Genomic DNA, 17,709 nt, shown 5'->3' with positions numbered 1-17,709 from the left:
ACCAGGGAATGAGCATGGCCGTGGTCTCTACCAGGGAATGAGCATGGCCGTGGTCTCTACCAGGGAATGAGCAAGGCCATGGTCTCTACCACTAACAGGCAATGCTGGTGACCTCAGAAATTCACAAGAATAAAGAAAGGGCAAGACCATCTTCCAAAGAGTATGCAACATCTACTCAATTGATGAAAAGGTACTGAGCTGTGTACAAGACACAGGCTATGCAAACCAGGGTGAGGATGGATAAGGATGTTCATTCAAGGGGCGTGATGGGGACCCACGAGGTGGGTGGAGATGCCCAGGAGATGAAAGGCTTCAGCTGGAGGCTTAGGGGAGGCTCCCAAGATCCAGCCCCACTCTAATGCACTCAATGCCACCCAGAGATAGACTGGCACAGAAATTAGACAGCAAAATGGCCTGGAACGCTCCCCGCCCTTCATGTGTCAGACGTCTTCACACATCCACAGGCATGTCCAAGACTCTCTCGCTACTGAGGGGCACAGTCACGCGGAACCTGGTCTAATCCCAGTCCAGCGTTCCTGCGCCTAAACCGTGTCAGACGTGCAGTTTAGTAGTTATGGTGCATGGAAGCCAGGTTTCCGGGAGATTCTTCATTTCTGGGAGATAAATTAGGATTCCCTCTCTCCAAACAGGAGTGACAAAATCAAACAGGCCATTCGCTGGCCACCCTCCATCCCAAGTGTCTGAGGGACGTCAAGGGAAAGACGTGCCTCAGCACTCTCTTGGGTGGGGTTTCCGTCTGTCTGACTGTGCGTCAGGCTTCCTTCGCCTTTTCTGGTTCCTTGGCCACTTCCCCAGGGTTTCTCCTGTCTGGGCTGCCCAGGATGCTGGATGTACCAGCTACTCCTTCCTCACTTGTCCTCATCATCTTTACCAGAGCCAGTCTCCACCAGCTCTGAAGTAAACTCCACGTGATGCTGAAATTTACTAAGAGCATTTGAAATAAAAACAAGACTAGCCACCAAACAGGAAAAACACAGGGCAGGGTAAAAGCGCACACATATGCACACACATGCGCACGCTCTGTGTACACCTGCGCTTGGCCTTGACTCTGGCACGGACCGGTGCACCTTCCCACACACCTCCCGGTTCTACTGCTGGTGATTGTGACCGAAAGAGCAGGGACACCTACCTGGGGTTGCTCTCTTAACTACTCCAATCAATTAACAAAACTAACTGACCAAGAGCATGTGAACAATTGTTAAATCAAATAACGATTTCAGGAAAGTGCGCTCTGGTCACAGAAAGTCAATGGCATACCCACCTTAACCCCTATTCAAGTCCACTGGGTGAGCTTTGTAAACTAGTCTTCAGTTCCACACTCCATTGTTAATGCTAACTTCTTAAAAATTCTGGTATCCCTCCAATCTAGGTCTAGTTTAAAAGCACAAGAAAAAATATTTTCAAAGTTGTTGTTTACGGAATAAGGACCAGTGTAGGTCCACCTCTGATGATACAAGACAGTCAGAATACTATGTGTCTCTAATTCCCCAATTTTCATTACTTCTGGTTTGAAAAAAGCAGAAGAAAATTAAATTTGGCCAAATTTCCAGTGAAACAAAAGAGGCAGGTCACTTTCGTGATTTTATTATGGTTGCTTTCGTAATTATCGAGACCATCTGAGGGGGACAAAAGTATAGATAGAACATTCTAGAAATTAAATCTTTACCTAGCTCTATAGAAGTTGCTTATGAGTACTCTAATAGACCCTCTGTGAGCTGACCACTCGAGGGACTGTAAGAGACTGGTCAACATAAGGAACTAGGCCTACGGTGCTGACATATACAAGTGGTCCATGTTCCGTCTTTGAAAATCAGGTCAACTTAAGGAGATAGTGTGTGTGTGTTTGTGGGGGGTGGGGGGTGGTCAGCTTCACCTATAGTTCAGAAAAAAGGTATCATTAACTATAGGAAAATTTTAAATTATTTTTAAATAATATGAATAATGATCCACTCAATTTATGACTTTTTATGACTGAGAAGTCTTGTCCTGGTATGACACTGTAGATAGGATTAAGGGATTTAAATTTCAGGATTAAGATGAGCTATCTTTCAGACATTTTTCCTTCCTTATATTTCACTGGCAAAATAACTTCGAGTATTACTAAATTCTTCTGGATTATGCAAAAGCTGCTGAACAAACTTTGATATATGACATATTAGGCTGACAACCTATTGCCACATATGAATAGACCTAACTATTATACAATATTCATTTTCTGTTCAGAAATTTTATGCAATGGTGATATTAAGATAAAATATTTAGTAACAGAAAATTCAGGAAAATGGTGCTCACATGATAAATATTCTGCACTTACGGCAGTCCAGAAGTCATATAAATTCGGTGAATATTTTATCACAGTGGATCACTTAACTTTCTGTGCTGAAAGGAAAAAGCCAACGGCTGCCCACGTAATTCCCTAAGTCTGATATGGATCAAATGGCAGAGATAAGTCCACAGGCAGAAATGAGCCTCTCCAAATTTCATAATTAATTACAATATCATCCCTTGCATGATCTTTTAATCCCTTTATGACCACCAGCTCTTCAAGTCCTGTACAGTAATTCTCAAGGCTGCCTCCTGGTCAGGGAGCTACCGTATCAGACTGTTACAGTGGACTTTTCAATTTAAAAAAGTATGAAACCACTGACTTGGAAATGTACAAGCCACAGGAACTAACTGTAAGGATATGTTTAAGTAATTGATCTGTTGGCCCTTTTAAAAACACTATTTGTAGAAGACAGAATCTCTCTAAATTATATTAGAAATGTTCTCATTGTTTAAGACCTCTTCAACACCGATCCTTCAACTACAAAAAATAATGCCTCTATGATACCTTTTGAAATCCGCCTTTCGATGCTGCTGAGAACACCTACAGAAGCTGAGAACCCAGCACAAACTAACAATCTGACCTAGTGGCCTATAGACTTTTAACCTAGAATTTAGCTGGGTCCAAAAGACGGCGAACAGGGGGGCAGCAATATGCATATACTTGAAAGAGCATCGGTTTCAGAGTTAGAAGACTAATATGGGTGTTTGCTCTCCCAAGCAGCTGAGTTTGTGTTTAACTCAAGATCCCTAAAATGTAACTTGAAACCTTCTTAAACTAGCTGCTACAGAGCTCTGTAGCCATGCAGAGCAAAGGTCCAGGAACTGCATAAAGCTTGTGCAATCTGCATTCTCTCACTCCTTTTACTAACACCACATTTATCTCAACAAACTGCCTCAAATGCTATGTCTATTTCTAAAAATTATTCCAAAAACGACTGTGTGACCTGGAGATCATTCCTTAACCTGTTACACTTAAATTTTACTCACATGTTAAAGTGGGACAGTCTCAAGATACACACACATGACCTTTAGAAAGATCCCTGGAGAAGATCAAACGTAGGAAGGATCCTCTATAAATTGTGGTCAAGTAAAGAGACTTTTCATTACAGTACAAATTAGTCATCAAGTCTGGTAATCCCTTAAATAAACACACGTATTATTGATTTGTTGTTTCCTATTATAATATTTGGCACTAAAATTTAAAAATAACCTCCCCCCACCCCAGTCTCTAAAAAGTATATGAAACAAAAGATGAATGAGGGGGAAGTAACTGCTTGAGATGTTTTCACAAGTGTTTACTAAACTAACACCCGAACTTAAAAACCCTGAAGACACGTGACGAGATACCTTCACTGATTCTTCCAGCCAGACCAGAATCCTTCAAGGAAAAGGGGGAAAGAGCACCAGGAATGACAGGACTAAACCTGATCACTTACAACACGCCAGGCAACTTGGTAGGCATTCTAATGATGCTACTTATTTTTATGAGAAAAGTATTGTTATCCCCCACTTTATAGAAGAAGAAACAGATCTCAAGAGGGAGGAGCTCGGCCAAGGGCATACAGTGGGTCTAGTTAAACAGTAAACCAGGGTTCACATGCTATCTCTCGGATCTCAAAGCCCACATCCTATCTGCGCCACAGTACTTGTGGGGAGATGGGCATCCTCTCAAGTTAGTTGAGCTGGGCCTGCCTAAAAGTCAGCTGTGTAAAGAAGGAAAGAACCAGCCAGGGAAGGACAGATAGGAGGGAGGTCTATTCTCTATAAAGAATTTGGAAACAAACTCAAGGGCACAAATCTGTATGTTTTAAGGCGCTGTGAGGTAGGTTACACATACATTTTTGCAGAATAATTTGTAGTCTATAATTCAGAGAACATTTGAACATTTAAGTTTGCAAATTTTGGTTTTGCTTTTGCCTCTGTTATTTTTTTAATTTTTATTATATTAAATCATAACTGTGTACGTCAATGCATTTGTGGGCTACAATGTGCTGATTTTATATCCAATTTGGAACGCTTACATCAAGTTGGTTAACACAGCCTTGACTTCACTTACTTGATGTGTTAAGATGTTTATATTCTACTCTTAAAAGATTTGACATGTACCCTTGCTTATGTACAATAGGAGAGGTCCCACCCATTACCCTCCCTCCACCTGGCCTCCCCTCGCCCCTCCCCTCATTTTGCCTCTATTCTTATTTGAAGCCCTTTTATAGATTTCATAGAAGCAAAGTTTGAGCTAAAACATCCTTAACTATGTCCCCACCCTCATTTCGCATGTAAGGGACTGAGCTCCAAGAGGTAAAGACAGTCAGAAAAACAGTAAGAAACAGGTGTCGCTCTTTTGGGGGTGTACTAAACCCATGATCTTTCCACCAAATGCAGGCATGACTTCCCAGGCAAGACTGCTTCCAAACTCTGTGGTCTACTGAGAAACTCAGATTGTTTTGCTGGGCGTGAAAAACCTATTTTCTTTATTCTATAGTGTCACAAAGACAGGTAGAAGCTAAACGCTTATTAAACGATGATCAAACTTACACCCAATTTAATCAAGCAATTTAGTCCCTAGTATATGCTGGGCGCAAAGAAAGAGAATAAGCCACATTCTCACCATCTAGAGGGAGAAATGTATCTATGAAGAATTCCTGGGACCAGAGTCAGCAGTTCCGGCAGGACTGTGCTCAGGAAGAACTGCCACAAAAATGCCCCTTTGGCCCTTTTAAAACATTTAAAAACTTTTTTCAACTAGGCCTCTCTCCCAACATGACCTTACTGCTTAACTTGGCTCACGTGGCTTTCAGTTCAATGGTAGACCCTTCACCAGGGCTTAGCCCTGAGTGGGTGAATGAGTAATACACAATCCTACAACCTGAAAACAGATCTAGTTGAAGCTTACCAGTTTTTAGATTAAAGTAACCTTGCATCCTTAGCTCACCTTGTCTACTGGACCTATCCAACATTACTTACAAAGCAAAGTATACCAGCCCAACATCTAAAATTACTTATGGCACAGATGGAGCTACAAACAGTATGCAAAGAAGATAGGGAGTACGTGCTTTGCTCCCCTCCAAAAACATAAACAACGTGTTGACAGTACCTTAAAATGGTACTTAAAAAAAAGAGCATCTTACCTCTTAAGTCTGATATTGCTCTAGAGACTTCTCCCTACCACTTGTCTATGCTAGAGTAAGCAGTATTTACGGCTGATTCCTCTACTTCCCCCAATGAAAGGGAGAAGGAGGAATTCAGAGATTCTAAATTTAAGAAATAATATATTTCTCTTTAATTTAGGATATTTTTTCCTCCATCAGGATTTTAAAAGCTGCGTCCGTTTCAGCAGGAGACGCCATCTCTGCAGGCGTCTGGAGGGACGGCAGGCCGCTGCAGGAGCAGCTGGGTGCAGGGACTTTGCTACATGGAGGGGTCGCCTGGCTATGGGATGTGAGAGGAAGGAAGGAGCTTACCTAAGGGCGGGAAAAGGACTCTGAGAAGCCTTGGAAACACCTTAAGTCTCAGTATCTTAAAGGTCTCTAAGAAAAACTGTGTTCAAGAAACCATCTTACCTTTTTTGATTCATAAGCAGCTCTCTGTGAAGATCCTGATGGTTCCTGGAGGTTTTGACAGGATTGATCAGTTTCTGAGGCCTAATTAGTTCAGGATTGTCGTCCTCTAGATAGTCCGGCTCAGCCATGATGTTTCTCGGAATGAGATATGAGTCCTTAGGGTCGAGATCCTCAAGTGGGCCGTCTGAAATAGAGGAAAAGAAATACTGAGCTGTGGTCTTTCTACAAAGACATCTCGCAAAAGGCACGCAGCCTGGGCTTGGTAGAGCGCTAAGGCATCTTGTCCTGGCAGGTCCACGTGGGACATCCCTAATAAACTTTCTACAACACCGGGAATGTGACTGGGAACAGAGATGACAGAACAGCAGCCTGGGTCTGTGCTACCTGTGGGTAAGGCCGAGGAACCCTGTGACATGATCCCGGCCCCTACACCCCACAGGCCCCAAGCTGCAGGCACACAGGCTTCCTATGGCCATGTCTCAAAGTCAACCTCACGATGAGCACGTGGGTGTGTTCAGAGAAAGGAAAATTCAAAAGAAACAATGCTGCAGCCGGACGTGTACATACTAAAACCCAGGCCTGCATCAACCGAAGTTGAACTTTTGCCTATGTAACTGGAGTTTGCTAAATAGTTTGCTGACAGGTGCTGGTTAGAAACCGGCTTATCAGATGTGGGACAAAGACAGGATGGAATCGGTCTCCACCGACCCTCAGCCTTCCCTCCAAGCCACATGACTACCTTATCCGCCCCGTGGTGTCCCTGAGCTCCAATCAGAATCACATGATTGCAGCGCGGCCTCCCTCCCTGCTTGCCCCTCCCCCCCACCTCCCCACCCCAGTCTGTGCCACACAGATTCCCTCCCTGCTGAAAAACCACAGATGCTGTGCCTCATGTAACCTGCTTTGGGACAAACTTGGCCGAGAATAAGTCTGTGACTTCTCTAAGTTCTAATGCCTGTTATTTCACTTTGGGGTCAACAAGCACCAGATCCAGGGACTTTACTGCATCCTTCAGAGCCAGCAAATGACACAACAGGACAGCGGGAGAGATCTTTGTACAGGACAAAACATCAATGCTGACCCTGCGCCACTGGCAGACACTTCCCGAGTTCAGGGCTGTCCCTGTGGCCTGTGATGCTACTGGTCATCATCTCTTCCCTGAGCACCCTGGGGTATTCACCGTTCCCCTACTCTGGGGTCTTTCCTCAAATGCCACCTTCTGGGGGAGAAGGGGGAATGCCTGACCTCCTGGCCACCCAGGTGCAAAAAACACCCCAACCTCACCCCCAGCACTACCTGGCATTATGTTCCGTCCACCACACTATGCTAGCTAATTTTTATAGCAATACTTTCTGAAAAATCAATGCGAAAATGAAGAGAATTAAAATACAAGTAGTAAGTCAACACAGAAAAATGGTGCATAACAGTGCATAGCAGTGCATAACAAAGGCTCAAAATCACCACATGGAGGAAGCATATGGAACAAACTCCACCAAATACCCTTCAGTTGCTATGTGCACTGATCTTTTAAAAACAACACCTGGGAGCTGAACCGAATGGAGAGTGACAAACCTCGCACAGGGTGAGCCAGAGAACACATCGCAGCCAGCCAGCTTCACTGTCCTGCCCCGGAGAAAAACGTGCTCCTCGGCTGAAATCCTCAACACACTACACCCACCTCCGTGCAGTCACAAGTGTCTTAAAAGTCAACAGCAGTTTCATCCTAGCTGTTAATCAGTAGACAAGGAGGCCACATACTTCCATAAAAGGATCTGTCTCTCTGCCCTAAACCACAGATAATCTCCGAGGTGCCTTGGAAGGTCACTGTTACAGTAGGGGTGGGGGAGCCCAGCAGGTACAGAGAGAAGGGTGGGCCAGCGCCCCAGACGGAGGGAGGAGTGGTGCAAAGGCCAGGAGGGTGGGGAACAGCAAAGAGGTCAGGGTGTAGAAGGAGAGGGACGGTGAGGATATGGGAACTGGGTGTTTACCCTGAATGGGAGCCACGTCAGTGTTTTGAGTAGAAAAGTGACAGGTGTTAAAAGAACACTCAGCTCCCAGGTTTAAAACAGACTGACAGCAGGCAGCCGGGAGTTAGGTGGCAGCAGGTCACACTTCCAGACCAGAACGGTTGCACTGCAGGCAGCCTGACTGGAGACACAGTTTGCAGGTAGAGCCTCTGGGATTTCCTGGGAAGGAGGTGTGAAAGACACAGGAAGAAAGGAGGACTCCAGGTCTGTGGCCTGGGCGACCAGAAGGTCCAAGTTGCCCTGACAAGAGGCTGGCCACAGCTTTGGTTTCTTCAAAAACATGAGTTCAAATGAATGGCCTACAGACTTTCTCTCTGATCACATTCAATGGCTCTTAGACCCATTCATGCTACAAACATAAGGACCTTCTAGAAAGTATACAAAGGTCTCTCACACTGTCAAGACGCTACAAGGAGCTCTGAACAGCTCCAAGAGAGTTCGGGTGTGAGGCAAGATACAGACTGGCCTGGTGACCAGGGCCTCGTATGCAGTTCTACATGGAGAGGATTCACTGGAGTACTGTAGGCAGCTGAATAGTAACAGAGACTCACATTTTAGACAGATACTAACAGTACGTACTGAAAATGCCACTCATGAGATGGCTGCCTTTAATTTCTGCTAATTAACAAATGGAAATCACTGTCAGACCCCTCTATCCCAGAGGATTAGGACATCCCACCCTTCTAGATGGACTTCAAGTCCCTGCTTTTAATTTTTTCCCTCTCAAAGGCTCACTCTGGGCCCAGCTCCGTGCCCGTCTGGGCATTTTTGTGCCACCTGCTTTCCACAGGTGAATGACTCTTTCCAACTTTTACAACTGGGCAAATAAAACAGACATTTATTGCAGCCGATTTTCCCCATCATGCTATTTTGGCTTCTCATTTGTATATTCCTGCATCAAACAGATAAAATTCAAAACCTAATCCTAGGAGATTTAGAAATCAGAATTTAGATAGTAAGCTAATTTTCACGGGCACCTAAGTACTTAAAAATCTAATTCCATCTAGAAGCCCTAATACGTGAATCCTTTTTAAAATAATCACTCGATTATTTATGGCAAAGTATACAGCTTACAGATGTACCCACCAATGCTGCACAATTCAACTTGTGAACCACCCAACAACTCCTGGGAAGCTGAAAGTAATTCCAAGATATTCTTTCAGAAGATCTATTTCCTAGGCGGTCTCTAACAGCCTCTGGCTTACCCTCCAGCAATACCCGAAGAAATCCAATTGCAGATTGCAGGCCAGTGAATTCCAAACCTGGATCAGCCTAAAAAAGGAAAAGTGCGTCTTGAATCTATCACGTCCCCCTTGGCACCTGCAGTTCCCAGACAGGCAGGACAGTGCATTCAGATAAGAATTAGTCCCAATGGCAAATGGCTTTATCTGGCAAACTCTTGCTTGGCTTGCTGGCCCCAAGGAAAGCCTAAAAATTCAGTGTTGGACCAGGAGACAGTGACATCCTCCAGTACATAAAGGCAGAAGACAAGAGCCTGGAGAACCTCTGGGGCCACAAACCTGAGACACCACGACTTAGCGATGATGTCCCACCAGAGCTGTCTCCGTAAGTGCAGAAACGTTATCTTCCCATAGTCTGCTCAGCTCTGCTGCTGCTATAGGAGAGTCCTCTGCGGCTGCCCAAGCTGGCCATTTAAAACAACAACGAACTCAGAACAAAGTTGCTGCCAATATGTTGCTGTACAAATGCCAAACAGTGACGTTCCTGGGAAAATGTCAAACTCACTTTCTCATATGTTTTTTCATCCTTCCCCGAAGTATATTCTTACAAATAAGGCAGATATTTTATATTTAGAATATGGGAAAGGCGGAAGGAAAGCCTTCTAAGAGAGGCAAGAAGCATCGGGCAGATAGAACACAAACCAGTATCGACGGGGAACTGGCCCCGGGGAGGCGGCACCGGCCAGTAGGTGGCGGTGGATCCACAAGTAATGCGGTGTCCACAGTCAGACTGCCAGGTCGCCTTTCTCACCCACAGCTCGAGCAGAGCAGCCACACCGCACCCTGACCCCAGCACTGTCAGTCACAGCACACAGAACGCATTTTGCCATTCTGAGATGTGTGATGAGAGAAATCCAGTTTGGAGTCCGAGTACCTGTGCCCTAGATGTTAAGTGTGCTCCTTCCCATCAGATTAGTCCTTACCTGGCCCTCGGAGGTCAGAGTCATGACTCCCCAGAGTTGTCAGAAGAAGCTGACAGCTTTAGGAGCACAGGATTCAGATCAGGCTGACTCCTACCATATTACCATAACTGTAATCTTGGAAAAGTACCCTTGCCAATTAAAAAAAAAAAAAAGGAACAACAGATGATCTCACAGGGTTATGACGAATAAGAGAAATACAGAAAATGAATTGCCTAAAACACAGTACACCTCCAATAAGTGATGCCTGTCATTAGCATTACTGGAAATGAAGAAGAACAAACTAGTAACAATAACTTGTCACTGTCCCCAAGATTTACACAGCTACTCAAGGGCAGGACCAAGATGGCAACTTTTTCTCTCTGTTCCCAAAGGGAAGCTCTCAAGCGTCCCATGGACAGAGACAATGGATGGAAGAACCAGGTCTGACGCCAATAGGACGACTTCCTTCATCCCTCAACAAGATTTCACAAGCATTCTAAGATGGCAGCTTTACAATCCAAACCAGAAAACATCTTGCAAAGGGTGACATTAGACAGGAGGCAGGAAAGACACGTTTTCATCAAAACATATAAATGGTTTTTATGAGAACGTTCACGGCAGCACTGTTCCTAATAACCCCCAAGCTGGAAGCCACCCCAATGCCTGTTAATAAGAGGATTGACAGATAAACCGGGGAGTGTTGATACAACTGAAAACTATGCAGCAATGAAAACCAACTACAAGGCTGGAACTCGCAAATACCATGTAGGGCAAAGTAAACAGATGCTGGGGACACGTAACGGAACGTCCCAGCACGCGCTGTAACTATGTACTTTTCTCATTCTTTTGGCATCAGACGTGAAGTTTACTGCTCCCGCACGTAAAATCAGCCTTCTGTACTAGAAACAGTGCATTTATATTCCCAGCCAAGAAAAAAATTACTCATACGTGTACAGTGGCTGTTCAGAAGGTCCAACAGCTGACGCTGGAACTCACAGTAGTTATACCGAAGTTGGGCACCCCAAACCCAGCTGCTGCCCAATCAGAAGACAGCCAGGCTGACAGTCAACCAATGAGAGTGTGGGCTGCTTTCCATGGGAACTAGCGGACTGCTTCTGCAGCTACGTTCCTTCCCCATTCAAGCTCCCCAAGCCCAACACTCTGCTGAGAGAGGTATTTTCTGAATCACCCAATTACACCATGATCAAGGTCAAAGTCAGTGTTAAAAACAAAAAGTATTACAGTCCTTGGGCAGGGCCTGTGGCTCAAAGGAGTAGGGTGCCAGCCCCATATGCCGGAGGTGGTGGGTTCAAACCCAGCTCCGGCCAAAAACTGCAAAAAAAAAAAAAAAAAAAGTACTATAGTTCTTGAATAATCCAGTTTTGCTAGAAAGTTAGTTATGCAAACTAACTTACAGTAGAACATACTAAATACAGTAAACTTACACCTCCCTACCACCTCAAGTTGACCTAATTTTCACAGACCAGACATGCACCACATGTGCCTATCAGTACAGGAGGCCTAGGTCCTGATGTTGACCACTTCTCTAAGTTGACCAGTTTGTTACAGTCCCTTGGGTGGTCAACTTACAGAAGTTCTACTGTATTTTAAAGGAAAATAAAGAGAAATGAAAACAAAAACACTCTAGGGTGTGAGAAAGTAAGTCTCTAGATGAAACAAAATTAATGTAAAATAAATAAAGACTCATTAAGTTGCTGGGCCAAGGGAGGAAATGACAGTGATGTAAAAGGTAAGTAAAATCCTTCGTGGGCCCTCAGCCAACTGTCACATCCCCTTGCCTTGGCAAGAAAGAGGCTGATCCTTGGTGATTTTTTCCCAGTTACCTAAACAAGTCCTAAGATTTAAGATAAGACATGAATTCTGCATGCCAGTTCCTCCACTCCGGCATAGACTGGAGAATCCCTTGCTAGGTTATAGAACCACCCTAACTCTGTGAGTAGCACGTGATGAGAGGGAAAAATGCTGTGAGCCTTGGCCAACAGCAGCACACCTCAGCACGACGTGAGAAAGGTGCCCAGAGGTTTGGCACCCACCCCCTGCAGAGGCGACACATGGCACAGCTATGTCATCTGTCGGAGCAGATGTATAAATACTTCCTGCGCTTCTGGCCCTCAAGATCTGTCCTCACAGGCGGTGATGCCTGAGGCAGCCAAGGACAAAAAGCCACCACTGGTCATTAGCAGAAAACAAATGCCTTTCTTCCAAGTTCCCCACAGTAGGTGCCTCTCTGTGTAACAGCCCATGTCCAGGGTAGCTTCTTCCTCCTCAGCCTTGCCCTGGATTTGAAACTACTGTCCATCTCCTTCTCGGTTTGGAGGCCAGCCCCTGGGGACACCCTTTCCTTGTCCTCCCCCTACCATTCTGCCCAAGCTTCCTCCTCCCTTCCTGGCCCACAGCCCAGGCCTCTGTCTTGCCTCTGGAGACCTCACACAGTCTTACTCCTTCAATTGCATGAGCCATTTCTAAAGTGTATCATGAGCTGGGGCTCCATAACCCCCGCTTTGTCCTAGACTGTTCACCTCAGAATCAGGATGCGCCCAATTGAGCTCCACCTTACCTGCCCATTTCCCCAAGGCCTCTAGGGAACAGGCAATGCTCAGGTGGTGGGGAGGATGCTCCCAGGACAGACCAAATCCCCCAACCCCAGAGTTCACGCTGTAGTGCAAGTCATCCCAGGCAAACTTAAGCTGAAGCTACTGTGTTTCAAAAAGCAACAAAGACGCCAGACACCATCCTCTCCCTGAAGGAATCCTTCACTACCTTCCCCTGACTTCTTCCCAAAGTTTCCATCACCCACCAGGTTTCTAATCTAAGTTACCTCTGACAGTGCCCTATCCCTTGACCTAGATAATCAATCAATCGATCATCAATTCCTTTTCATAAATGGACTTGAAAACCCTCCCCTGTCACCACTGGGGGAACTGAGTTCACATGCTCACCTCTCGCTCTCAGAAGCCTGCCCTCGGCTACCCATACAGCTGCACCTGCTGCCTAATTCACTCCGGCACCTAATTTAATCAGACCAGGAGCCCACCCAGCCCAGCAACACTCTCACACAGGACAGAACGTTCCACTGTTGGCCTTCCCTAGCCTCAAGGCTCTTGGCAGTTGGTCCTCAACCGCCTTTTCAAGCTTCCAGTTCCTGGTCCCCAGTAGCAACCTGACACCAGGCAAGCCAGGCCACCCTACACATGGCCTGCATGTTCCCAACCCCACCTCTGCCCCTCGTCAGGTACCTCGCAGTGACCTCTGTCACTCGCACTGCCTCCCCACGACTCCTCATGCCCACGCCTCCACAGACATCTCCTCTGTTCACACTGCCATGTGGTGTCTGAGTTGTTACTCCCTGGCCCCTTGAATTTGACACATACACATCCCTCCAACCTGGGAGCTACTTTTCCATGCGTTTCCGGGTCATCTCCCTACCGAAGGGAAGAACCTGCTGGGTTACACCCACCATCCCCCCAACTCTGGCACAGGCTGGACAGAAGCCACATGAAGCAGCCACGGGGTGACTAGTAGGTTACAAAAGAACTAGCAGACACCTGGACCCATGCCCCCACAACCCCTGAGGTCTTGCCCCCCAAGGTGCTCCCCAGCCCCAGGGTGCATTTCACACTGTGGGCACTTTATACAACACATGGCTTGAATGGGGCAAAGATTGGAGCCCGAATGGAGGAACTCACTCCAGTAAACCTGTCCTGATTCCCCATTGGCTTCCCCGTTAATGCTTCTCTTAGGATACTAAAGTCGGCTGCTATTTAGATTAAATTTGAAGTTTTCTTATCCCCCTTGTGTCCCAAAGGCCTGATTTACTCATTTCTTACCCTTAGAAACAGCTCAGTCACAACCGTTTACCTGAACTTGACCAGTCTGTGCCCCGGTCAACCCTGGGAAAGGTAGATCTCACATTTTACAGAGGGAGCCAAAGGCAACCCGTGCTTTGAACAAATTCTCTGCTTTCATCTGACCTTGGAGGAGCCCACAACTAGTGAGGGACGCCTTCCTCTTGATACAGGTGAGTAGCAGGAGCCAAACACCCATTTCTCTAACTAGCAGATTATATTCCCTCTTGAATAAGATGATGCAATAAAACCTTCCTAAAAGTCCATACCATTAATGGCAGAGTATGAATGAGCCTTTTGCCTCGGATTTTTGTCTGCTTGGAAATGAGTGTTAGTATGCTGATTTGTGTAAATATTCTCTTGAGGTAATTACTAGTTCCGTAATATGCAGCATGTGAATCTGTACAAACCTATAAGCAATCAAAATGATGTCCAATTATTGAAATGATGTTCAATAATTCTGTTCATAACTGATGGCCTTAAAATTACCTTAGACTTACACTTATCAAATAACATTTGATAGAAGATTAAGCAATTTGGAGTTTCTCTTTATCCTACATAAAGGAGCTTGAAATCTTAAGTTCAAGGACTTGATTCTCCCAGTGAAGAGTGTTCTGTGATCTCACAGTGTCACCCAGTGGTAAAAGGCACAATTTGTGTTCGGGGCAGCTGCTGCTTTTTAGAAGTAATTGTCCCATGTATTTCTTTACTAAAAGGAAACTAAAATGTGTGAATCACAGTAACAGAACTAGTCTATAAAGTCTAAGAAACGTGAGATGGGCATAGAAGACGGCTGGTCCTCACTGGAGGTCACCCTGAAGTCTTTGGGGATCATACAGTAAGGACTGTGCAGTTCTGAGCCTGGCCTCTACTGGGACAGAGGCATGGTGATGCAGGACCCGGGCCTCAGGAGCACCCACGTGGACCTGAGATCAACCCTGTCCCCCAGGCTGAGCGGGAAGCCTATAGGGCACCTCGCTCTCTGCAGCACCCTCAGGCCTTCCCGCTGTGCCTGTGCACCACGCAGTCATTTCAAATCTCAAACACTCAGCTCATTCTGGAAAAAGGAGACAAAAGGTAGCCCGCTCTGTTCCAAGGCTGGCTCTGTAATTCTAAGAACTTACAAAAACTCTTATATGGTGAAGCTTAATTGAAAATTGTAAATTATTTAACTTCCTTATCTGTAAAAGGAGAAGGCTGGGCCAGATGACCCTGGAGATCTCCTGCGAGTTAAATGTTCTGATAATGCAGGAGAGTCTGGCTTATCTTACAACCAAAGGCTCAAGAGCTCTGGCCCCTTTGTGAGAGCCAGACTGGCCTGCAGAGGGTGTGCCCCGGAGACGGTACATAAACCCCACCTTGGCCTTCACTTCCACTCACCCCTGTTCCCAAGAATCACGACTTCACCCCATGTAACCTGCTGTGAGTGGGGTGTCAGGCAGTGCTGCTGAATTTCCCCAGCTGCACCGAGTCTCATTCCAAGGCCCCCAGAAGAGCCTCAACTGCTCAGCCTAGGGCCAGAGAGGCCCACACAGGAATGGAGAGTGCAGTAGACTTAACGAAACCAAAACTCTTAAATCCTGGATATCATCATCAAAACACATTTTAAAAATCAAGACCTTTGGATTAGCAGCAGTCACATATATATCATATATGACAAATAAAAAGAAAGTATTGTTTGCATAAAATCACCCATATCAAATATGTATCGTAGCATCATCACGTTAATTCAAGTCTGAATCCTAGAAACTCCCCGAACTCAAGGCACACTTCAGCCCTATTCTTTCCCCCCTGGTTTTTCCTGGCATTTCTCTGCCTGCTCCCACCAGAGTCCCAACACACATAAAAAAAAGTTAATGACAAAGTTTTTTCTCCTCATTCCCCTAATCACATTTAGAAAATCCATGTTTATTCTCATAGATAACTTCCATAATAAGAAGATAAACTTTTGCCACTCCCCTTCTGAAGAACTTGGTGGCAATGCATGGCAGGCCTTACCATGAACACACCTTTGAACCTCGAGATACCCAACAAGAGATAAAGAGAAATGTAGACAAAAGTGTACGTATGGAATATTCATTTCTGGCCAGGCATGGTGGCCACCTAGCCTGTAATCCTAGCACTCTGGGAGGCCTAGGTGGGAAGATCCCTTGAGCAAGAGCAAGATCCCATCTCTACTGAAAACAGAAAAAATAGCCGGGTGTTGTAGCAAGTGCTCAAAGTCCCAGCTACTCAGAAGGCTGAGGCAGGAGGATCGCTTGAGCCTGAGAACTTGAGGTTGCTTTGAGCTATGAGGCCGTGGGACTCTACCCAGGGTGACACGGTGAAACCTTGTCTCCCCACCCCCCCCAAAAAAAACCATAATAATGAATATTATGCAGATTAAAATCATGTGTTATTAGAATAAGGAAAGGGAAATATTCACAATATATTAAGTAGGAGAAAAATATTAGGTACTAACACAGTGTACTTTGTTTTGGGTAAAACAAAGACCTACATATGTGTTAAAAAAAAAAAAAAAAAAAGAAAGGCACAGCAGTTACCACCGAGGTGTTGTCACAGGGCCAGCAGCATAAAAGCACCACCATGGAATCTGTTAAATGTGAATGCCCGCCTGAGATCTCCTGCCCTAGAATCTCTGTTTTCATTATGACTATGTGCCTACAACCTTTGAGGTAGATATTAAATTCACTCCCATTGTACAGATGGGGAAATTGAGGTACAGACAGGCTAGGTAACTTGCCTAAGTCTACAAAGCTAATAAGTAGCAGCGTCACCATCTAGCTGCCGAGTCTGCCCTCTGAATCTCTTTGCTACAGCGCCCGTCTTTATTAACTCACGTATTTGGAAGAGTGCTCTGTGCTCTTCCCCCAAACTCAAAGCAGGACATATCCCACCTGTTGTTTGCTCTTTTCCAAGGTGGTCCAGCACTTCTGTTACAAAATCCTGGCCTATTGTGTCTGGGGGTGTTTCTGGCACTGCCATTAGCAGCACTGATAACGTATCTCTTGATAAATACCTGGCTGACGACTTTGAAGGCTAAAAAAAGTTATAAAAAGACAAGACCAGCCTGAGCAAGAGCGAGACCTGTCTCTACCAAAAAAGTAGAAAACCTAGGGCAGCACCTGTGACTCAAAGGAATAGGGTACTGGCCCCATGCCTGGGAGGTTGGTGGGTTCAAACTGGCCCTGGCCAAAAACTACAAAAAAAAATAGAAAAACTAGCCAGACATGGTGGTGTATACCCATAGTCCCATCTACTCAGGGAGGCTGAGCCAAGAGGATCACTGCTTGAGGCCAGGAATGGAAGTTTGCTGGGAGCTATGACACTACAGCCCTTTTAGCCTGGGGCAACCAAGTGAGACTGTCTCAAAAAAACAAAACAAAACAAACAAACAGACATGTAGATCTGAGTGCACATTAAATATAGGTAGGTCCATATTAGCAGAAACTTAAATACCAGCAACAACATCAGACCTGAAACCAACTAAACAAATAAGGCATTTCTGTGGCTTGCTAGAGTGGGCTGGCCATGTGGCAATCCTATAAAAATTCCCAAACCACTTGGCCTGCCATCTCTGAAATTATGACCAATTCTTTTACTTTTTTGGCTTCTGCATTATTTCAGACTTGGCAGGGAATGCCAATACTTAAATATTTATATTATTTTCTATTCACAACATTAAAATTTACAAAATAAAGTTACATTTTATTCCTAAACTGCAAGCAAATTCCTGAATATAGAGTTCTCCCTTTTTTTTT

At 45.3% G+C, this 17,709-nt stretch overlaps 1 protein-coding gene across 2 annotated transcripts in view; it reads right to left on the bottom strand.

Moving 5' to 3' along the window:
• Nucleotides 1-17,709, bottom strand: part of FAM107B (family with sequence similarity 107 member B) — a 214,780-nt gene that overhangs the window by 4,087 nt on the left and 192,984 nt on the right. For both annotated transcript variants that reach the window (XM_003786801.2, XM_023511402.1), the window contains one exon: nucleotides 5,913-6,096. In XM_003786801.2, the coding sequence (XP_003786849.1) occupies nucleotides 5,913-6,096 (184 nt within the window). The remainder of the gene's footprint in view (nucleotides 1-5,912; nucleotides 6,097-17,709) is intronic.

The sequence above is a fragment of the Otolemur garnettii genome, unplaced genomic scaffold (assembly GCF_000181295.1).
Source record: "Otolemur garnettii isolate 467f Iridium unplaced genomic scaffold, OtoGar3 scaffold00019, whole genome shotgun sequence".
In the NCBI taxonomy this organism is placed as follows: Eukaryota; Metazoa; Chordata; class Mammalia; order Primates; family Galagidae; genus Otolemur; species Otolemur garnettii.
The sequence above is the reverse complement of the archived record's forward strand: the minus strand, read 5'-3'. Positions and strand labels throughout refer to the sequence as shown.